General features: G+C 30.1%; 2 protein-coding genes across 2 annotated transcripts; both read left to right on the top strand.

Annotated features, from left to right (window-relative positions):
• Positions 1-255: 255 nt before the first annotated feature.
• On the top strand, positions 256-1,056 carry Phum_PHUM099990 (uncharacterized protein; the record flags this gene model as incomplete). Its single annotated transcript, XM_002423926.1, has 2 exons — positions 256-698; positions 759-1,056. The coding sequence occupies 2 exons, from the start codon at positions 256-258 to the stop codon at positions 1,054-1,056; spliced, it is 741 nt and encodes a 246-aa protein (XP_002423971.1).
• Positions 1,057-3,931: 2,875 nt separating this feature from the next.
• Positions 3,932-12,952, top strand: Phum_PHUM099980 (Guanylate cyclase 32E precursor, putative; the record flags this gene model as incomplete). Its single annotated transcript, XM_002423925.1, has 17 exons — positions 3,932-4,009; positions 6,884-7,081; positions 7,685-7,991; positions 8,086-8,232; positions 8,328-8,527; positions 8,645-8,816; positions 8,893-9,047; positions 9,194-9,487; positions 9,590-9,850; positions 10,004-10,241; positions 10,330-10,479; positions 10,573-10,771; positions 10,859-10,999; positions 11,226-11,349; positions 11,444-11,687; positions 11,761-11,884; positions 12,007-12,952. The coding sequence occupies 17 exons, from the start codon at positions 3,932-3,934 to the stop codon at positions 12,950-12,952; spliced, it is 3,978 nt and encodes a 1,325-aa protein (XP_002423970.1).
• Between the last annotated feature and the right edge of the window lie 5,962 nt (positions 12,953-18,914).

Raw genomic sequence — 18,914 nt, 5'->3', positions numbered from 1 at the left:
ATTAACGGTAGCAAACGTGCAGTAAGACGAAAATTTTTATTATTATTATTATTATTATTATTTTAAATGAAAACAAGTGATGTTAATATTATTATTATTATTATTATTTTCATGAGTCATATAAATATTTACATTTTGTGTAAAAGGTAAATTTTAGTAAAAAGAAATTTTTTTATTTTTATTTTTTTGTGAAAAAAAAGTTAAAGCGTGAAAAAGGTGTGGAAAAATTCAAAATTTATTTTTTTGTGAAAAAAAATGTCATTCGGTATGAATTCGAAAGATTTAAAAGTGATTGGAAAAAAATCACGTGATGATGAGAAGGATCACATAAATCCGTTACTCCCCACGATAGCGGGAATAATCGAAAGTGGTAAAGAACTTACTCTCGGAGACATTCAACGTAAAATAGATATGAATTCGTCAAAGAAAATAACGACAGACGACGTTTTGGACGCCATCAAATGCGGTATTAAATGGGGGGTTTTCGTATTGAAAAGAGAATTCACGGTGAGTAAAGAATTGACGACGAAAGAATTGAAAAAAATGAAATTTTTCGGGGATCAACTCGGTACGACGGGTAGAAAAGTCAGAGAATTTGCGATGGGTTTGAGCAACAAGCAAAATAAAAACGTCATCGATTACGTTAAAAATCAACGGGAAAAAAGGAAAGAAAAATTAAGGAGGAAAAAAAACAATAGGTATCATTCGAACAAAGATTACCGGGGAGACAGCGCCCTGTACAAATTCCTGTGTCAAAGGTGTAAGAAAAGTTTAGAAAAAGATTTGGTTAGAAACGTATCGTCGGAAAATTCCACGCTGAATAATTCCATTCAGTCTTTTTCGTCCGAACGAACCATGCCATCCAAACAGGGCGGTGGAAAAAAGGCGGGAGCGGCCGCAGCAGCAGCAGCGGCTGCGGCGGCGGCGGGTGGAAGAGGAACGGGAACGGACGATAAAAAAGATGATGGAAAAGGAGAGAAAAAGGAAAAATCAAGATTGCTCGTTGAAAAAAATCCACTAGAAACGGAACCGCCATACTACGACATATTCACATGAAAGTAAATCGAGAAAAAAAAGAAAAAAAATATTATTATTATTATTATTATTACTATTATTATTTTATTAAAATATTTATTATTTTATTAAAAATAAAATTAATTTTTAAAAATAAATCGTCGTGAAATTAGAATAATTTGACGCGCCCTTTGGTTTCTTCTTCCACGATATTTTCCCCCCTCTCCCCCTTTTTTCGATTTATTAATTTTAGCATAACGAGAGTCGATATGTTACCGATCACAATACCGGAAACGATTTTAACGAAAATAAGTTATTGAACCTTTTAATTAGTTATTATTTTATTATCACCTTGATTGTGTTTTTTGTTAAACTTCCAAGAAAATTTTCTAGAAATTTCTATACCTTTTTTTTTCATGTGTTTTTGATTTTAACTGACGGCATTTTCCCTGCAGAAATCAATAAAACAAAAAAAACGGAAATGACGTTCGAAGTTCGGTCGACGATTTCTCCAGAGATTTTTTTCGCGCGGCGTTTTTTTTGTTTTTTTTCGGGTGACGTGAAAATTTAAATACCGTAACGTGACCTTTAATGACCCTTTAAAAATTTTTCACAATGAATCTAATAAAAGAATTCAAAGAAGGTAACAAAAAAAAAAAATTGTGGTTTGTTTTTAAAATGGCGAACCTTAAATATTTAAAAAAAATTTTTTTTTTAGTTTATGTATGCGTACCGGAAGAAGATTCTTGAAAGAATAAGAAAGAGAGAAGTAAAAATTATTATTTTTTTGTTTTTCCAGGTGAAAATTCGTCTTCGGCCAATGTAACTCACAAAAAATAAAAATTTCGATAGAATGGGATAAATTTTGGATAATATGAATGAGCCCTCATCATATCCAACGATGTACAGGTAATTAAAAAAAAAAAATTTTCTTTTTCTTCAGGGGGAAGGGGGGGAAAGAGGAGAAAGAAGTAACGTTTGGGTAGCTTAACTGTTTATGATTATGATTATCATTATCATGACTACTACTCATACGTATTGTGTTTATTTTCTGCTTTTTCCACATCATTTCACATCCCTTATCCCTTCCTTTCTTTAAGAAGAAAATCGTGAACAAAACATTTCCCGGAAGGATTTTAACAAAGGGTTTGCTTTTAAAAAAGATTTTCCGTAATTATTTCGTAAAAAATAAATAAATAAAAATAAACGTGGAAATAGAATTTGCCTTTTTTTTTCTTTGAGTTTCTAATAATCCCGTCGACGATATCAATTTTAATTGAGTTTTATTGAAAGAAACAACAGATAATAATGAATGTGTGTGTATCTCTCTCTCTCTCTCTCTCGTATATTATGTTTATGTTTCTGTCGTTTGTGTCCGCTTTCCCATTGTTTGTCGACATGAATGCGATGGAATACAAACGACGACGACGACGACGACTACAACCACGAATATTTCGCTTAATAATTAAAAAAACATTTTTAATTGGTTTGTTTTGTTCTTCCATTCGTTAGTCACCTACTCGTTATAAGTTTGTTGTTGTTTCTCCCGGGCTTCTCGTTTGTTCGATGCTCGACAACAATAATAATTTTGAACTTTGCCCTTTCTCCCCCCCTCCCCCTCCATTCTCTTTCAATCAAATCGATCAAAATTAAAAATAATTGTTGGCGAATTGTTTTGCTTTTTTTTTTTTTTGCTCGTTTTATCCATGAGTTCAATGTCGTCTCGAGTGATTTGATTGTCTTCTGCTTTTACTTTTCCAACTCGTTCGAATTTTACGTTCTTCTCTTCCTTCTTAGTATTTAATATGTATTAACCCGCGCGCGCACACACACACACACACACACACATCCCATCTTGTAGATTTTCGTATTTACGAATAATTTTCGACATTATTTATTATTGAGAATGCGTAGAAAATAAAAAAAAATTTTATTAACTATTATTTATTTATTTGTTTGTTTGTTTATTGTTATTGGTATTTTTTGATTTCATTTTGGGTTGAATGAGTAAAAATAGAATTATTTGTATTACGCACACACACACGCACAGAGATATATATATATGTATTTAAACATTTTATCTTAAGAGAGAGAGAGAGAGAGATTTTAAGTAAACACGAGAGATAAGGGTCACAGACGTGTTAAATTTATTTTTTTACGGTTTAAAAAAGTTATTTTTACAAAAAAAAAAAAAAAAAAAAAACAGATAGTTTATTTAAATTTTTAAATACCTCTTTTATTTAATTTCAAATATACCTGAATTTTCCTTTTTTTTTTTTAAATCGTAAACTTCAATTCGCGTAAGCGGCGTTGTCGTCGGCGGCGGCGTATGTAATTGAACGGGAAAATAAATCAAAAAAAGAAAAAAAGATGATGATGATGACGTCAGAGGTTTTGATTTTTTTTTTTTTTTGCTCGTTTGTTCAAGAGGGATTTGTGTACCTGTCGTCTTCTTCGTCGTCTTCGTCATCGTCATCGCCGTGGTGTGATCGCCATCACGATTTTCAGCAGCTTTTAAAAAAAAAAAAAAACTCAATATCTTGTTGTCGTTTTAAATGTCAGGGTCGAAATTTTACCTTCTCACAATACGAATCTTCGTTGTAATCTCCTCCACACGCGCATGTCAACCTTGAAAAACAAAAAAATTTTTTTTTTTTTTTTTTTTTTTTTGCGAGAATCGAGTGCCGTTTTTAATTCGAGTCTTTTTTTTAAAAATTAAATTAAATTAATTTATTATTATTATTATTATTATTAATGATTGTTGTTGTTGTTATTTTCAGATGAGGGGATTTGTCGGCCGGAGTGTTGAGTGCCGGCCATGAGCCCAGGCTCATCCTGCCTGGTGCTGTTTTCGCTATTACTCGCCGTCCCCACGAACCCTCGACTCCTTAAAAAGAAACAGCTCACCGTCGGATACATGACGGCCATAAAAGGTGAATTGAAAGACCGACAGGGATTGGCTGTTTCCGGAGCACTCGCATTGGCCTTGGAAGAGGTTAGTTTTTATCAAAATAATAATAATAATTTTACCGATAGATTGATATATCATTGGCAGCAGCAGCATCCGTGGAAGAAGAAGAAGAAGAAAATTTCTCACATGTTGCCAAATTGTTTTCTTTCTTTTGTTGTATTCGTTTTGCAAATTAACGTTTCGCTAATTCGTTAGCTATAAATCACAAACGATAAGGTTTTTGATAAAACGAACTAATGGAGAGTGAGTGAGAGAGAGAGAGCGAGAGAGATATGACAATGCAAAATAACATTTAAGATCCACATTTCCATTAGTAGTGCCTCCTCATATACATGCTTACTTTCTCATTTCGCGCAACAACGAAAAACGAAAGACTCCATTTTCTTTTTTTTTTTTTTTTTTTTTTTTTTAAACGAGGGTTTTTCCGATTCGATTAATTGAAAAATTTGTAATAATTTTTTTCAATTTGTTTTTTTTCCCGTCATTCCGTTATTTACATTTATTTTTATCACAAACATAGGTGCAGTCGACATTTTCTTTTAACCGTTATTATTATTATTATTATTATTATTATTATTATCGAAGACTTTTCAAACAAGGAGAATCTGTCGTCCAAAAAAAAAAAAAAAAAGAAAAAAAAATTTCGGACTCTGCAAAAAGTAGCAAAAGAAAAAAAAAATTTTAATAATAATATTATTATTATTATTAATGGAAAATTTTTATTTTGTGATAAATTTAATTACGTACCTTTAACGGTATTTTTCGTGAATAAATTTTTTTTTTATTTTCGTGACTCGCATGACGTCAGAACAAAAAAAAAAGTAGGAAAATTTCAAATAAAAAAAAAAACGGAAGAAATAACGACGCGTATAAATAGATTATTTAATATCATTTAAATTTTTTCCAAATATATATCGTTTACTTAATTTCTTAAAAGAAAAAAAGGAAAAAGGAAAAGCTCTCAAATTTTCTTTTCTTTTCTTTTCTTTTTTTATTGTGGTGGTTTTTTTTTTTTTTTTTTACGAATGAAAACAATAGGAAAATAATGGGAGTGGAGACTCCCTGATTGTAAACAATCCTACGTGAACGTCAAACTTTTTTGTTGTTAGTTCCCGATGAGAAAATTTCAATTTTGAATTTCTTTTTTTTTTTTTTTTTTTTTTTGTTCAAAAAGAATAAAATCCGCCATTTTAAGAGACCCGCCCTCTATTATTTTCTTTGTTTTATAAGGTCGATTTATCGAAATCGTCGTCATCGTCGTCTGATCATAGCAAGCGGTGGTTTTTCTTTTTTTAATACCTTTTTTCTTGTATTTTCCACTCACTGCCGACCCCCTTCTTTCAAAAAAAGTTTAATTAATTTTTTTTTTTTGTTTTCGAAGCGCGTTCAGAAATTTGCAACGCTGCGTTTTTTTCCCAATTGCGCGCGTTCAGAAACCTAATCGATTCTAATTTATTTAATTATTTCGATGTTTGTTTCTAAGACTAATGGCTAAATTTGAATTCGGATAAATTAGTTAGACGAAACGACGACGTTTTCCCGCCGACATTTTGTTTTTTTTGTAATAAAAACATTTTTATCATTATTATTATTATTATTATAAGAGTTATTTCGCGTTTGTTTCGTCGAGTAAGTATACAAACAGTACAAGTCAAATCGGGTTGAAAGGAAAACAAGTTTAAAATAAAAACAATAACTCATAAATTTTTTATTTTTTTTTGATCAGGCTTTAAAACAAAAAAAAAACAACAACCGAGATCAAAGGTCAAAGAAATCAGCAAAGGCCTTTGCTCTGATATTCTCGTTGCCGTTCTCGTTTAATTCTCTTTTTTGCTTTTTGCTATTATTTATTTTATTGTTTTATTCCTTTTGCGTTAGTTTAACCGTCGGACGTGTGAAAAAATAGTGTTGGGATGATGAAAGAAGTGTTTAGGAGAAGAAATTTGAAAAAAGTGGCAATAATTTTGATTTGGGAAAGGTTAAGCAAATGAATGGTAGTAGCAAAAAAGAAAAAGGATACGTAAGGAGGAGGAGGATGAGGTGGAGGAGGTGTTGCCAACGGTAAAATATATATCGTTCGAACGGAAATCGAAGAAAAATCGCACTCGAAGAAAATTTCATTAACTTTCAAAACAGAAAGGAAAAGAAGAAAACCGGAAATTTTAATTTATTTTGTTCACTGGGGAGATATATCGGATAAACGTCTTTGAAAATTTAATAATAAAAAATTAAATAAAATTTATCGAATGGTTTTTTCTTTTCGTTTAAATAATCATTAAAATAAAAAATGAGTCCGCCATTTCTTTTTTTTTTTTTTTTTAATAAAAGATATACAAATAAATACGTAAATAAAATTTTAACGGTTTTTTTTTTAACGACGCGTATTTCAAGTATGATCGTCATTATTATTATCATTATCGTCTTTGTTTTTCTTTCATGTTTTTTTTTCCCTTACCTATCAAAAACCGGAAATGCCAAAAATTCAATTTTTGCTTCAAGCGTCGTAACTGTTGATGATTGAACTTCGTGATTTTTAGTTTTTTTTTTTTTTTTTTTACTTTGCGTTTTTCGATTTAAATTTCTTTTTAAATTTAAATTTTAATAAAAAAAAAAAAAAAAAAATTTTATGACGCAAAACGGTTTCGGTTTTCCCAATCCTTCCCCGCCCTCCTTCCCTCCCTTCCTCGCAAGTTAAGCGTAAATTTCTTCGAATTTGAAAATTTTTTTTGATTTTTACGTTTTTTTTTAAATCGCCATTGTTTACCTTAAAGGTGTGAAAAAAAAGTTGTTGTTGTTGTTGTTATTATTATTATTATTATCATCATTATCATTATTATTATCATTATCATTATTATTAAAAATAACGAAATGTTTTTTTCTTTTGTTTTCAAAATGAAGATTAATAATGATACAATGTTGCTACCCGACGTGGAGCTGATGCTGCGATGGAATGATACTCGGGGAGAGACGGTTGCTGCCACGAGATTCATAACGGATATGGTTTGCGAAGGAGTATCAGCGTTTTTCGGTCCCGAACATTCATGTCTTGTTGAAGCCATTGTTGCACAATCTCGAAACATTCCGATGATCAGCTACGTAAGTAGTAAGAACAAAAAAAATTCTACGGGGGACAGTTCGGAAATGGGGTAGATGGTTGGGTGGTTGGGAAGAGGAGGAACGATTACGCGCGTTATTTAACAAATGAGTATATTTATTAAAAAAAAAATTATTAATTAATTTCGGTCGAAAATGATAATGATAATAGAATGAAAACTAAATCGTTTTGTGATACCCATGGGTTTGGTGCCTTCAGGCAAATTTTTTTTTTTTTTATAAAGAAATCAAAGATCATCGTGATCTTTACAGATTTAGGCGGCGTATTTGAAAAAGAAAAACTAAAACTAAAGCTAAAAACTAAAAAGAATTACAAAATCATTTTTTCTTTTCTTTTTTTTTTTTTTAATTATTAGTTGTCAAAGTTTTGCAAATAATTTTTTTTTTTTTTCAATTTTGCAATGCTTAAAATTTTCCGTTCGCCACGTAAAAAAATTTTTTTTTTTTTTTCCACTTTGGAGTAATACCTTAAGGCTTCCGTTACAATTATTATTATTATTATTATTATTATTATTATTATTGTTTTACGTTCCTGCGTTGAAAAAGTAAAATAAAAAAAAAAAAATTGTTGTTGTTGTTGTAAAGAAATGCCTGGACGATGCGGCGTCGAGCGTTCCAACATTCGCAAGAACCGAACCGCAAAATCATCAGGTTACAAAATCGATCATTTCCCTGCTTAAATACTACAGCTGGAGAAAATTTTCGGTCATCTACGAGGAGAAATGGGAGACGGTGGCCAAATCCTTGCATTCGCAAGCCAAAACAAACAATTTGACCGTTAATCACATGAGAAAAGTCGTCGATCGGCATAAATGTTGCGAAGAAAAACTCGCGTGTTGTCATTCCGGTTACTGGTACCAAGTCATACAGGAAACGAAAAATAGAACTCGGAGTAAGTTTGGAAAATTTTAACTTTTTCCCGAGCCGGAAAATTCGAGGGTAACGAATGTGAAAATTTTCCTTTTTTTTTTTTTTCTTCTCGGCAGTTTACGTTTTCCTCGGTACTCCGATGGCTCTCATAGACATGATGATGACGATGCAAGCTCTTCAACTATTCGACGAAGGTGAATACATGGTCATTTACGTCGACATGATGACGTATTCGGTACGAGAAGCTCAAAAATATTTATGGAGTAAGTTTTTCTTTTTTTCTAAATAAATTATTTCAGCTTTCGATGAGTTCAGCTTTAAAAAAAAAAAAAAAAAAATTACTGCTTGTATGTTTCAGAACCGGAAGTATTTGATAAGTTCACATCGTGTGACGAACAAAAAGACTTTTTACAAAGGGGAAGATCACTTTTGGTCGTCGTATCATCTCCTCCCACGTACGAATACGAAGATTTCACGCAAAAAGTGCGAGAGTACAACTCGAGAGAACCATTTAATTTCGTCACGCCGAAACTATTCGAAACGAATCAATATCAAAAGGTGCGGGGGTTGGGGAAAACATGTTTTATTTACACCCCTCGATGTGGGGGGGTAGGGAGGAAGGAAAAGGTTTATTGAAAAGTTTAACCCGGTTTTTTTTTTTTTTTTTTTTTCCAGTTTGTATCTATTTACGCGGCGTATTTATACGATGCCGTTAAACTTTACGCTCGAGCTTTAGACTATTTGATTCGTCAGCAAGGTGATAACATAACCGAAGCTCTTATCGATGATATTGCGAGTAACGGAACAAACATAATACAAACGATAATTAAAAATAAAACATACGAAAGTGAGTAAATTTTATTTCCCGAGGGATTTGCTGGATATTCAAATTTTCAATTTTTCCAATTTTTTCGTTGTTTAAGGTATAACCGGAGCAACAATCAAGTTGGATCCGAATGGAGATTCGGAAGGGAATTTTTCCGTTTTGGCATTAAAACCCCACAAGTTAGATGTGAAAAATTTTTCGTGTGATTATCACATGGTTCCAGTTGGTCAGTTCCAACAAAGTGATTATCCAGTGAGTGAGTTGGCTTTTTTACTTTGCATCCTTTCGAAAAAAAAGGATTCGGGTTTCATTATTGATTTTTTGCGTTCGAAACTTTCCGGTTTATATACAAATATATGTGTGCGCGAATTAAAAATTTTGTTTTTGTAATTTTTCAGGAGTACAAATTAAATTCCCCAAGTTTGACACCTGATTGGCCGAGCGGTAGAAAACCAGACGACGAACCTTCTTGCGGTTTCGACAACGAACTTTGTGCAAAAGATGACACGCATCAAAGTAGCATAGTTGCGGCTGGAACTTTGGGCGTATTATTATTTTGCGCGGCCGTCGTGACCGTATCGATATATCGAAAATGGAAAATTGAACAAGAAATAGAGGGTCTCCTTTGGAAAATCGATCCTCAAGATCTCCACGGGTATTTTAGCACGGACGTCACGGGTTCTCCTAGTAAAGTAAATTAAAGTTTTTGTGTGCGGGTGTAAATGTGGTGTTCAACACCGAAGATGCGCTACTTACCTGTTACCTGTTTTGTCTTTTTTTCTATATCCCTACAGCTGAGCGTCGTGAGTGCCACATCGTACGAATCCAGGTGTGGTCCCCAAGTATTCGCAGTTACCGGACAATTCAAAGGAGTCGTCGTTCGAATAAAAGAATTGAAATTTTCTAAAAAAAAAGATATTTCAAGAGATGTGATGAAAGAAATGAGATTGTTGAGAGATTTACGACACGACAACATAAATTCTTTTATTGGCGCTTGCGTCGAATCGTTCAGAGTTCTTATTGTTACCGATTATTGCGCCAAAGGAAGCCTTTACGTAAGCAAATGTCAAAATTATCTAAATAAATAAATAAATATTTATCTACCGACTACAATTTCAACCAATTACAGTAACTTAGTACGAATTTTGACCGCTAAATTTTTTTAACCACCGTTTTTCCAAATTTTTTTCCATTTCTTTTTTTTTTAGGATATCGTCGAAAACGAAGACATAAAATTAGATATAATGTTTATAGCATCATTGGTCCATGATCTCATAAAAGCAATGATGTTCATTCACAGTTCGGCACTTGTCTGTCATGGAAATTTAAAATCGTCGAATTGTGTCGTCACTTCCCGTTGGGTTTTACAAGTAACGGATTTCGGTTTGCACGAATTGAGACACTGCGCGGAAAATGATTCGATCGGAGAACATCAGTATTACAGGAGTAATTATTAAAAAAAAACAAAAAAACAAAAACAAGATTCAACCGTTAATGTGTCCCTTTAAAAAATAAAAAATTTCTTTTTCTTTAGATATGTTCTGGAAAGCTCCGGAACTATTACGAGAATCGTGTTCTCCTATAAAAGGCTCACAAAAAGGTGACATATACGCTTTTGCAATTATACTTTATGAAATAATTGGAAGAAAAGGTCCTTTCGGAGGATGTAGGTACGAACCTAAAGGTATGTAAAAACGTCCCTGTTAAAACAAAAAATAATAATGATAATGATGATGATGATGATGACGATTTGTTTGAAAAAAAATTAAAATTTCAGAAATAATAGAATTGGTAAAAGCGTATCCCGCAAAGGGAAGCGAACCATTCCGACCGGATTTAGATTTGCTTAGAGTTTCAGAAGTCGGATGTCCAGAATATGTTGCCAGTTGCATCGAAGACTGTTGGTCAGAAGTACCGGAAATGCGTCCCGATTTTTCCGTTATTCGTACCAGGCTTAAAAAAATGAAAGATGGAATGTGAGGGAGCGATTTTTGGTTTTTCATTATTATTATTAATATTAATTTTTTTAGCTGAGGTATTAATTATTATTTGAAATTGTTCAGGAAACGAAATATCATGGACCAAATGATGGAAATGATGGAAAAATATGCCAACAATCTTGAAGATTTAGTCACGGAAAGAACGAGATTGTTATTTGAAGAAAAACAAAAAACGGAAGATCTATTGAATCGAATGTTGCCGGCGTAAGTGACTTATACCATTATTATTATTATTATTTTTGTTTGTTTATATTTAGAATGAAAGATAGAGAGAGAGAGAGAAAGATGTTGTGTGTACGGTGAATGGCTGATATTTAGGTTTTTGTGAACGATATTATTAGAATCGTATTAATTATATTATTATTATTATTATTACTATTACTATTATATTATTATTATTATTATTATTATTATTATTATTATTATCTAGGCCTGTTGCCGAAAGACTGACGAAAGGCATCGGCGTCGAACCCGAATCATTCGATCAGGTGACCATTTATTTTAGTGACATTGTTGGATTCACCGCCATGTCAGCTGAAAGTACACCGCTTCAGGTAGGCGAACATTTCTCTCTCTCTCTCTCTCTCTTCGTTTTTCCTGCGGATGAAAAAATCAAAAAAAGCAAAACATTTCCGGTCGTGTTTTCAGGTGGTTAATTTCCTTAACGATCTTTACACTCTCTTCGATCGAATAATAAAAGGTTACGACGTGTATAAAGTGGAAACGATAGGCGATGCTTACATGGTCGTATCCGGTTTGCCTCTTAAAAATGGAGACCGTCATGCAGGTGAAATAGCATCCATGTCTTTGGAATTATTGGAAGCCGTTAAAAATCATAAGATTGCTCACAGGCCGCAAGACACGTTAAAATTAAGAATCGGAATTCACACGGGTGAGTTTTTTTTTTTTTTTGTTAAAGATCACGTGATCCTATAAAATTTTAAAAATATTTTTAATCGTCGTAGGACCGGTTGTGGCCGGAGTTGTGGGACTCACAATGCCTCGGTACTGTTTATTCGGTGATACAGTTAACACAGCTTCCAGAATGGAGTCGAATGGAGAAGCTCTTAAAATTCATATTTCTCTTCAGTGCCATGTGGCTCTCACTAAGATAGGAGGGCAAGTATACAATTTTTTTTTTTTTTGTTAAGGTATCAAAACTGTTACGGATTGATAAAAGTTTGTTTTTTTTCTTTTCCATAAATCTCCAGTTACTTAGTGGAAAACAGGGGTTTAGTTTACATGAAAGGCAAAGGTGAAGTCAATACTTTTTGGCTTGTCGGAGCCACAGCGAAAGCCATACAAAAACGCGAAGTCGATTTAGCCGAACTTCCTCCTCTTTTTTGCCGGCCGAGAAAATCCCCGAATTTGAATTCTCGTCAGGCGTCCATATGCGGAGGATTCGGTATGAGCAGTCGAAGGCAGTCGAACGTTCCGAGAGGAGCAAGCACGGAAGTCGACACGTCGTCGTCCATAAATCTTCCTCTGGCGGATCCTTCGACGCGAATCACGGCAAAAGAATCCCACCGATCTTCTCAATACGCGTCCGATCCTTGCTCGTCGAAATTAACACTCGACGTGGGAGCCTTGGAAAATTTTGACGTACCCTCCGACCCGTTGATGCTACCCGTCAATTACTCCAATTCGTATTTGAAATGTTCTAAATCGTTGGACGTGTTTCCGAGCAGGAAAAAATTAGATCCGAATGCGACGTCGTCGTCGTCGTCGACGACAACATTGAAAATTCCAAATCAATCTCGTTCACTTGAAAACTGTACAAAGCAAATATATTTACCTCTAGTCAATAATAATATACCAAATGGAAACCTCAGCGGAGGCGAAGACAGTCGAGAGGACGTGGACGCGCCATTGCTACCCTCGTCGGACGAAGTCCGAATCGTGCGAAACAGGAAACGTCCCGCGTCGGACAAGTTTCCGGAAACGATGCCGAAAAGGTGGCATTCATTGGAAGAAGTTCTCGAACCGTGTCCGGAACCTTCGCCGAGCGGTAATAAATCCTCGAAAACGAGGAGTTCTATCAGGTGGCTGGTAGGAATAAGGTGGCACGAAAATGGTCTCCGCACGAGCAACGCATCCCTTAGGAAAGCTTTCAGGGCTTACGGTGACGCCCAAGCAGACAGACAAAGTATTGTGTAACCAGTGAATAATAATAATAATAATAAAAAAGAAATCTTTAAAATTTCTGTGATGTTATCGTTCGTCTTGTACTTTTATCGATAACGAATAAGAGTTCATTGACACACCGGGTCGGAAAACTTCAAAAAAAAAAAAAAAAACGTCAACAAACATCTAATATTATTATCATTATTATTATTATCATTAAAACACTTTATTGAAATTTGTTTATATGAAAATTTATTATTATTATTATTAGAAAAATTTATTTCCGTTTAATTTGCATCATTTATTATTGTCATTCGAAAAAAAAAAAATTATTATTATTATTATTATTATTTTTTTTTTTTTATTTAATTATCCGCCATTTTCTGATGATATTTTATATATAAAACCAAAAAAAAAGAAAAAATTAAATAAAAGGTTGTAATAATTATTTTTTAAATATCGTTTTTCTTTTTTTTTTTTTAACAAAAAAAAATCAATAAAATCCTGTTGAATTTTCAAAACCGGAAACAAGGTTTGTCACAAGTGACGTCACGTGAAATATTCCCGACGACGCGCGATATGTGATCCCTAATCATGGCTTTCATTTATTAGTTAAATTAATATTTTTTTTTTTTTTACACTCGGGTAATTTTAAAAAATTTTAAAAATTGGCGCGAAAATTTTTTTTTTAAAAAAAAACATCCTTCCGGAAAAATTGGGAAATACGAAAATAATAATTTAATTCAAATCCAAGACGGTAGGGGAAAAAAAATAAAAAAACAAAAGAAAATTTCAATAATAAAAACCACATTTTAACGGTTTCCGGAAAATTTTTTTATTATTTCCGGTTTATTTTTCAAATAAATTATAATAAAATGATTTTAAAGGTTTTTTTTTTTTTACCAAAGCTTCATTAATTTTTTTTTTTTTACGAATCGAACGATAATTATTTCGCGTTATTATTATAGAAAGCGCGTTCAGAAATTTAATTTTTTTTTAAAAAATGGCGCCAAATTTTTGTAAACCGTTAAAAATAACGAATGTTTATATATAATATAATACTTTCTCAACGGTTATTTTTTTTAAATTTATTCGTATAAAATGGAAGAAACGTGTATGTTTTAAATATTCAACAAACATTTCACTCTCTCTCTCTCTCGAGTGTTTGTTTTGGAAAACTAATAAAAAAATTAAATTCAAAAATAAATTTCCCGCGCTTTTTCGCGGTACGCAATCAAATTTTTTAATTTTATTGGAAAAAAAAAAAATTTATTAACACGAACCTGTACAATCAGGTACCTTGTACCTTCGTACAATCAACATTTAAAATATATTTTAGTCAAATTAAAAAAAAAGAAAAATCAAAATGGCGCGTACCTTTTTTTAATTTAAAAAAAAATTCAATATGGCGGTTTTTGCTTTTTTTTTAATTTAAAGAAAAAAAATTTTTTTATTTTTAATAATAATTAAATGCGGCAACAAAAATTTCACGATAATTAATGTTTGTTCTTGTTCTTGTTCGTCGTTTGTTGTTTGTCGTTTGTCGTTGATGTCGTCGTGCGTTTAACTTGTTTAAACAAATTATTTAAAAAATTAAAAACGTAAAAAAAAAATTTTTTTTTTTTAAATATTTTCCGAGAATTACAATTATTATCATTATTATTTCGGTTGTTTTTGTTTTTTTGTCGTCTGTATTTTCGCGTCAGTTTATCGATCAATCAACGGCTTTTTTTAAAATAAAAAAAAAAACCGTTTTTTTGTGATTGTTTAAAAAAAAAAAAAGTGACATGACGATGAGTTGGTTTTATCGAAACACCAATTACGATTTCATTGTGTCATTTTTTTAAGAGGGGAGAGGGGAGTAAGGGGAGTAAAAATGAAAATTTTAAGTGAGGGAACAGTAGGTAGAGGGGAGACGAGTTGAGGAGTGAGGGGAATAAGTGGGGGGAATTATGGCGGCGGTGGTGGTGGTGGTGGTAGAAAAAAAATAAATTGCCACGTAATCACTTGAAATAAAAAAAATTCAAACGCGGTAAAAGTGAGAGAGAGAGAGAAAGAGAGTGAGAGAGAGAGAGAGAGAAAGAGAGAAAGAGAGAGAGAGAGAGAAAGAGAGGGAAATTTTCAATCCAGTTTTGATTCTTGGTTGTTGTTCGATTTCAAAGCTTTTTTTTCTGTTTTTTTTTTTTTTTTTGTTTCTTTTTCGTTTTTTTTCTTTCTCCTTCTTTCCTTCTTTCCTTCTCTCTCCTATTCATTCTTCTGGCAACACGCGACTTGTACGGATTAAATAATTTTTCTTCTTCCTCTCTCTCTCTCTCACACACTCTTTTTCCTTTTTATTTTTATTTCGTTTGTTATTAAAAAAAAGGTTTTTAATAATAATTTGTGTGATTGTAAGAGTAATTTTTTTTTTTTTTAAAGAGAAAAAACGCGTTTGTTCGTTTGTTCGTTCGTTTGTTTGTTTGTTAGAAAATTTATTACCAATATCAGGTACGTTAATTTTTTTTTATTAATAAAGAATTGTTTAATTAAATTTAATTTTTAAAAAATTGAAAAAATTATTTTTTTTTTATTCATTAACTTTTTGTTAATAATTTTTTTTTGTTTTATTACACTAATGGTAATTTTATTAAAGTCGAGTAATAAAAAAAACCTGATTTTAATTAATAATAATAATAATAATAATAATAATAATAATGAGAGGAAAAAGTGGAATCAACGACGTTTTTAAAAATATGTAAAAATTTATTATTACTACATAGTAACAAAAATAATTTTTTTTTTTTTTTTTGTTTTAAATTTAAAAATAAATTTATTTATTTAAAAAAAATATAGAAACAATTTTTAACGTTTAATAAAATAAAACAAAGAGGGAGCGATGGAGGCCGGGGAGTAGGAGGGGGCGGGGGCAGGGAAACAACAACACAAACGGTTATGTTGTTAAAAAAATTTTTTTTTATGTTTTTTCGTCTAAACGCTTTGTTTTTCTTGTTTTTTTTTTTTTAATAGTTTTTAACCGGTAATTTATTTCGATTTACGACCACAAAAATAAAAATAAATAAAAAAATAAAAATTATTATTATCATCATCATCAAAGGATATAAAAAAAAAAAAAAAATTTTTTTAACCCTTTTGAAAAACGATTAATTTATCTAAAATCGAACTTTTTTTTTTTTGTTCGTTACACGCGACACAAATTCATTAAAATGATATTACAAAGAGAAAAGAACGTGTAATTAGAAAAAACCGATTAAAAAATAATAATAATAATAATTATAATTTAATTTGACTTTTTTTTACGTTTCGTTCGTTCGTTCAAAAAAAAAAAAAAGTGGAAATAGAAAATTTTTTAAAATTAAAAAATAATCGATGGAAAATTTTTTTTTTGTATTTTTATTTCCGGTGATCAAAAGGGAAAATAAAAAGGAAACCGACGAAAAAATATTAAAAATTATTATTATCATTATTATTATTATTATTATTATTATTATTATTATCATTATCATTATCATCGTCGTAAAAAAAAAAATGAACCGAAAAAAATTTTTTAGATACAAAAAAAAAGAAAAGTTTTCGTGAATCTTTTTCAATTGGTGAAAAAAAGTTTTTTTTTTTATTAAAGTGAATCAAACGATGATTAAATAATAATAATAATAATAATAATAATAATAATAATAATAATAATAATAATAATAAATGAAAAACCGATTTATAAAAGCTGAAGATAATTTTTTTTTTAGAAAACGGAATTTTATTAACGTGAAAATTGTCTTTTACACTCTCGTTTTGATTTTTCTCCAAAAAAAAAATTTTTTTCCGCTTTTCCGGTTAATCCAATAAAGATTAAAGGAACGTCCGTTTCCTTTTCATTATACCTCACAATAATAATAATAATAATAATAATAATGATGATGATAATGATAATAATAATAATAATGATTATAATTACAGTGATAATGTAAAAAATAAATTCCTCGTGTTTAATGTTTTTGTTTTTAATTTTTGTTTTTAATTTTTTTTATTACAAATAAATAATTAAATGGTAGAATTGAGTGAAGGACGCCATTTTATCATCATTTCGCTCTATTAAATTTTCTAGATTTTTCTATTCAAAAAATAAAAATAAATAAATCGATATTTTTTTTTCATCAATAAAATTATAAATATAATTTTTATCGTTTTTTCTTCCTTTTTAATTTCCTCCGATTGTTTTCCTTCTTTTTTTTTTTTTGTCTCTCAAATAATGACAAATTAATAATTTTCTAATAAATTTTTCACTCTTTAATAATATTAATGATAATAGTAATAAATTTTAAAAGAAAATTTTCAAATTGAAAATTTGTTTTTTTTTTTTTTTCTATTTTTCCAGTTTTTACTCACATTTTTTTTGTTGTTGGAAATATCCATGAGCGTTCTTTGTGAAAAAATGGCGGATTTTTTTTTTGGATATTATTTCAATTGAGGTAAGATTATTATTATTATCATTATTAATTTTCTCTTTATCATCATTATTATTGCTGTTGTAGTTAGAATTTCACTTGTTTTTTTTTTTTATGTATTATTTATAGTGTGTGTTTGTTATACGACGAATTATTTTGCTTTTGCAAACGTTCAACCGTGAATTTCATCGATCTATTATTATTATTATCATTATTATCATTAACATTATTATTATTATTATTATTATTATCATTTTCAATCCCGGAAAAATTTTACGTAAATTTTCTTTTTTTTTTCGTGGAGAATAAAATTATTCCGCGTTTTTTTTTTTTTTTTTTTTTTTTAAGGTATCGTAACGTAATCCGAGTTATTATTATTATTATTATTATTTTGGCGGTTTTTTTTATTTCAAACGTTCGAATCGATTGTTTATTAAATTTAAAAAAAAAAAGTTTAACATCCGAACGTTGAAAGTCGAACGGATCGTTTTCCAAGTAAAACGCATAAATTTCTATTATAAAAAAAATTCTTGGAAAATTATTTAGTCTCTCTCTCTCTCTCTCGAGAAAAGATTTGTGATCATCGCTAAAAGATTTTCATTGTTTTCATCATCATCATTATTATTTTCATTCATGTAAACATGTGAAAAAAAAATTATTTACCGGAAACTACTACAACAACGTCAATTACTAAGAAAGGAAAAAAAATTTTTTTGAAATTCTCGGAAAATTACCTGGGAATCAGGAATCGTTAATTTTATTTGCAAACAAATTTATTAATTCAATGGAATATCGTGTCAATAGAATTTTTTTTTGAAAAATTTTATTATTATTATTATTATTATCACTACTATTTTCCAGAAATTTATTTAAAAAAGTTTTTACGTAAGTAAAACTATCGTTTATAATATAAACCATCAAATTTTCTTTTTTTTTATTGCTATTATCATTATCATTATTATTATTAATATTTTTGATTAATGGATGACGATTATTATTAACCTATGTATCTATTTAATTTTTGTAAAAATCTAACGATGACCTTTTATATAGTCATTTGATTGGGAGGGGGGGAAATGACGTTTGCCAGATTTAAAAATCATTATTATTACCATCATTATTATCATTATGTTTTTTTAATTAATTTTTTTTTTTGAGTTGTCAAAAATTAAATGATGTTATACAGAATCCCGATTAATTTATTATTATTATTATTATTATTATTACTATTTTTATTATTATTCGAATCGATTTTTATTTGAAATTTATTGATTTATAACAATTTCATTAACCGTCGGAAAATTTTTTTATTTTTTTAAGTAGAAATAAAAATGGCGGAATTGAGAAAAAAAAAATTATTATTATTATTTATTATTAGTACTTTTTTTTATTTAATTAATAAATAATTATTAATAAATTTATTCCGGTTAATTATTAATAACTTTTTATTTAAAAAAAAAAAAGAAAGTTATTAACGTCTTCTGCTTTTTACTTATCTTATTAAGCAAATGATTGATTCAATTTATTAATTAATAATGTATAAACTTATGTACGTAGTT

Source organism: Pediculus humanus, genomic scaffold (genome assembly GCF_000006295.1).
Source record: "Pediculus humanus corporis 1103172107453 genomic scaffold, whole genome shotgun sequence".
NCBI classification, from domain to species: domain Eukaryota; kingdom Metazoa; phylum Arthropoda; class Insecta; order Psocodea; family Pediculidae; genus Pediculus; species Pediculus humanus.
Note: the sequence above shows the minus strand (reverse complement) of the source record. Positions and strands in the feature narration are given on the sequence as shown.